We start from the raw sequence: 1173 nt of genomic DNA on the forward strand, positions 1-1173 counted from the left end.
CATATTAATAAGTCACTTAATTTAATTTAGTATTTTAAATAAATTTTTTTATTAATTGATTTAAAAAAAATATATATATATATATGCCGGACCGACCGGACCGGATCGGACTGAAAACTACTGGTCTTGTCCGGTCTCTATGGGGTGTTCGGTCTGGTCTATTCGGTCCATCATTGGACCGGACCGGATCGGACCGACCGGTTTACACCCCTAGTGGTGATAGCAAGGAAAATTTGGTGGAGAAGGAACTCCTTTATTTTCAAGAAGGGGTTCTCTCATCCGAACCTCATTGTTAGAGAGGCAAGAACAGTGTTAGACATGATGGCAGAGAAGAACTTAGATCAGTGCACCAACCAAGCCTCCTTCCCAGTGGTTTCTTGGCAAGCTCCACCAGTGGACTGGTTCAAGATTAATTGGGATGGGGCAGTCGACAAAGCCAAGGGACTGATTGGAATAGGAGTGGTGATAAGGGACAGTTTTGGCCAAGTAATTGTAGCAATGAGGCAGGGGAAAAAGCTCTACCCTGATCCTTTACTAGCTAAATCATATGGGGCTCTACAAGCTGTCAAAGTGGCATGGGAGATTGGTTTGCACCAGATTATACTCGAGGGTGATTCATTGCAAGTCACAAAGGCCTTGGTTGAAGACAGAGAAGCACTGAGTAGTTCTAGCATGTTCTGGAGTGAGGCTAGATTTTATCTTAAGTTGTTTGCAAAATGGGAAGTTTCTCATATTCGGAGAAACGACAATCATATAGCTCATTTACTTGCAAAAGATGCTCTTACTATTTTTGATCTCATTATAACTATGGAGGATCCTCTTACTTGTATTGCAGCTTTTTTATAATGGAATGGATTAAGGGTTTTACATAAAAAAAAAAAAAAAAAAAAAACCTTATCTCTTCTCAACTCACTATCAAAATGACACATAATTCAAATTTTAATTTTTTACAATAAACACTTTATTTTGTTTTATATTATTATTAAGAAAATTGATATTTGCAATCTTAATATGTGTAAGTCTCACGTATTCCCTTTGAAAAAACTGGGTAAATCTAAAACTCACATGAAAAAATTATTTTTTTAATAGTAGACCCTACTTTTTTTTAAAAATAAATGTGTGAGACCTACATACCTTAAAACTGAATCTACCCTTACTCTATTATTAATTAAG

General features: G+C 36.3%; 1 protein-coding gene across 1 annotated transcript; it reads left to right on the forward strand.

Annotated features, from left to right (window-relative positions):
- The first annotated feature begins 321 nt into the window (after positions 1-321).
- On the forward strand, positions 322-846 carry LOC108998763. The gene has a single exon (XM_018975459.1). The coding sequence runs from the start codon at positions 322-324 to the stop codon at positions 844-846; it is 525 nt and encodes a 174-aa protein (XP_018831004.1).
- Positions 847-1173: the final 327 nt, after the last annotated feature.

This window comes from Juglans regia, chromosome 5 (genome assembly GCF_001411555.2).
Source record: "Juglans regia cultivar Chandler chromosome 5, Walnut 2.0, whole genome shotgun sequence".
Taxonomy (NCBI): domain Eukaryota; kingdom Viridiplantae; phylum Streptophyta; class Magnoliopsida; order Fagales; family Juglandaceae; genus Juglans; species Juglans regia.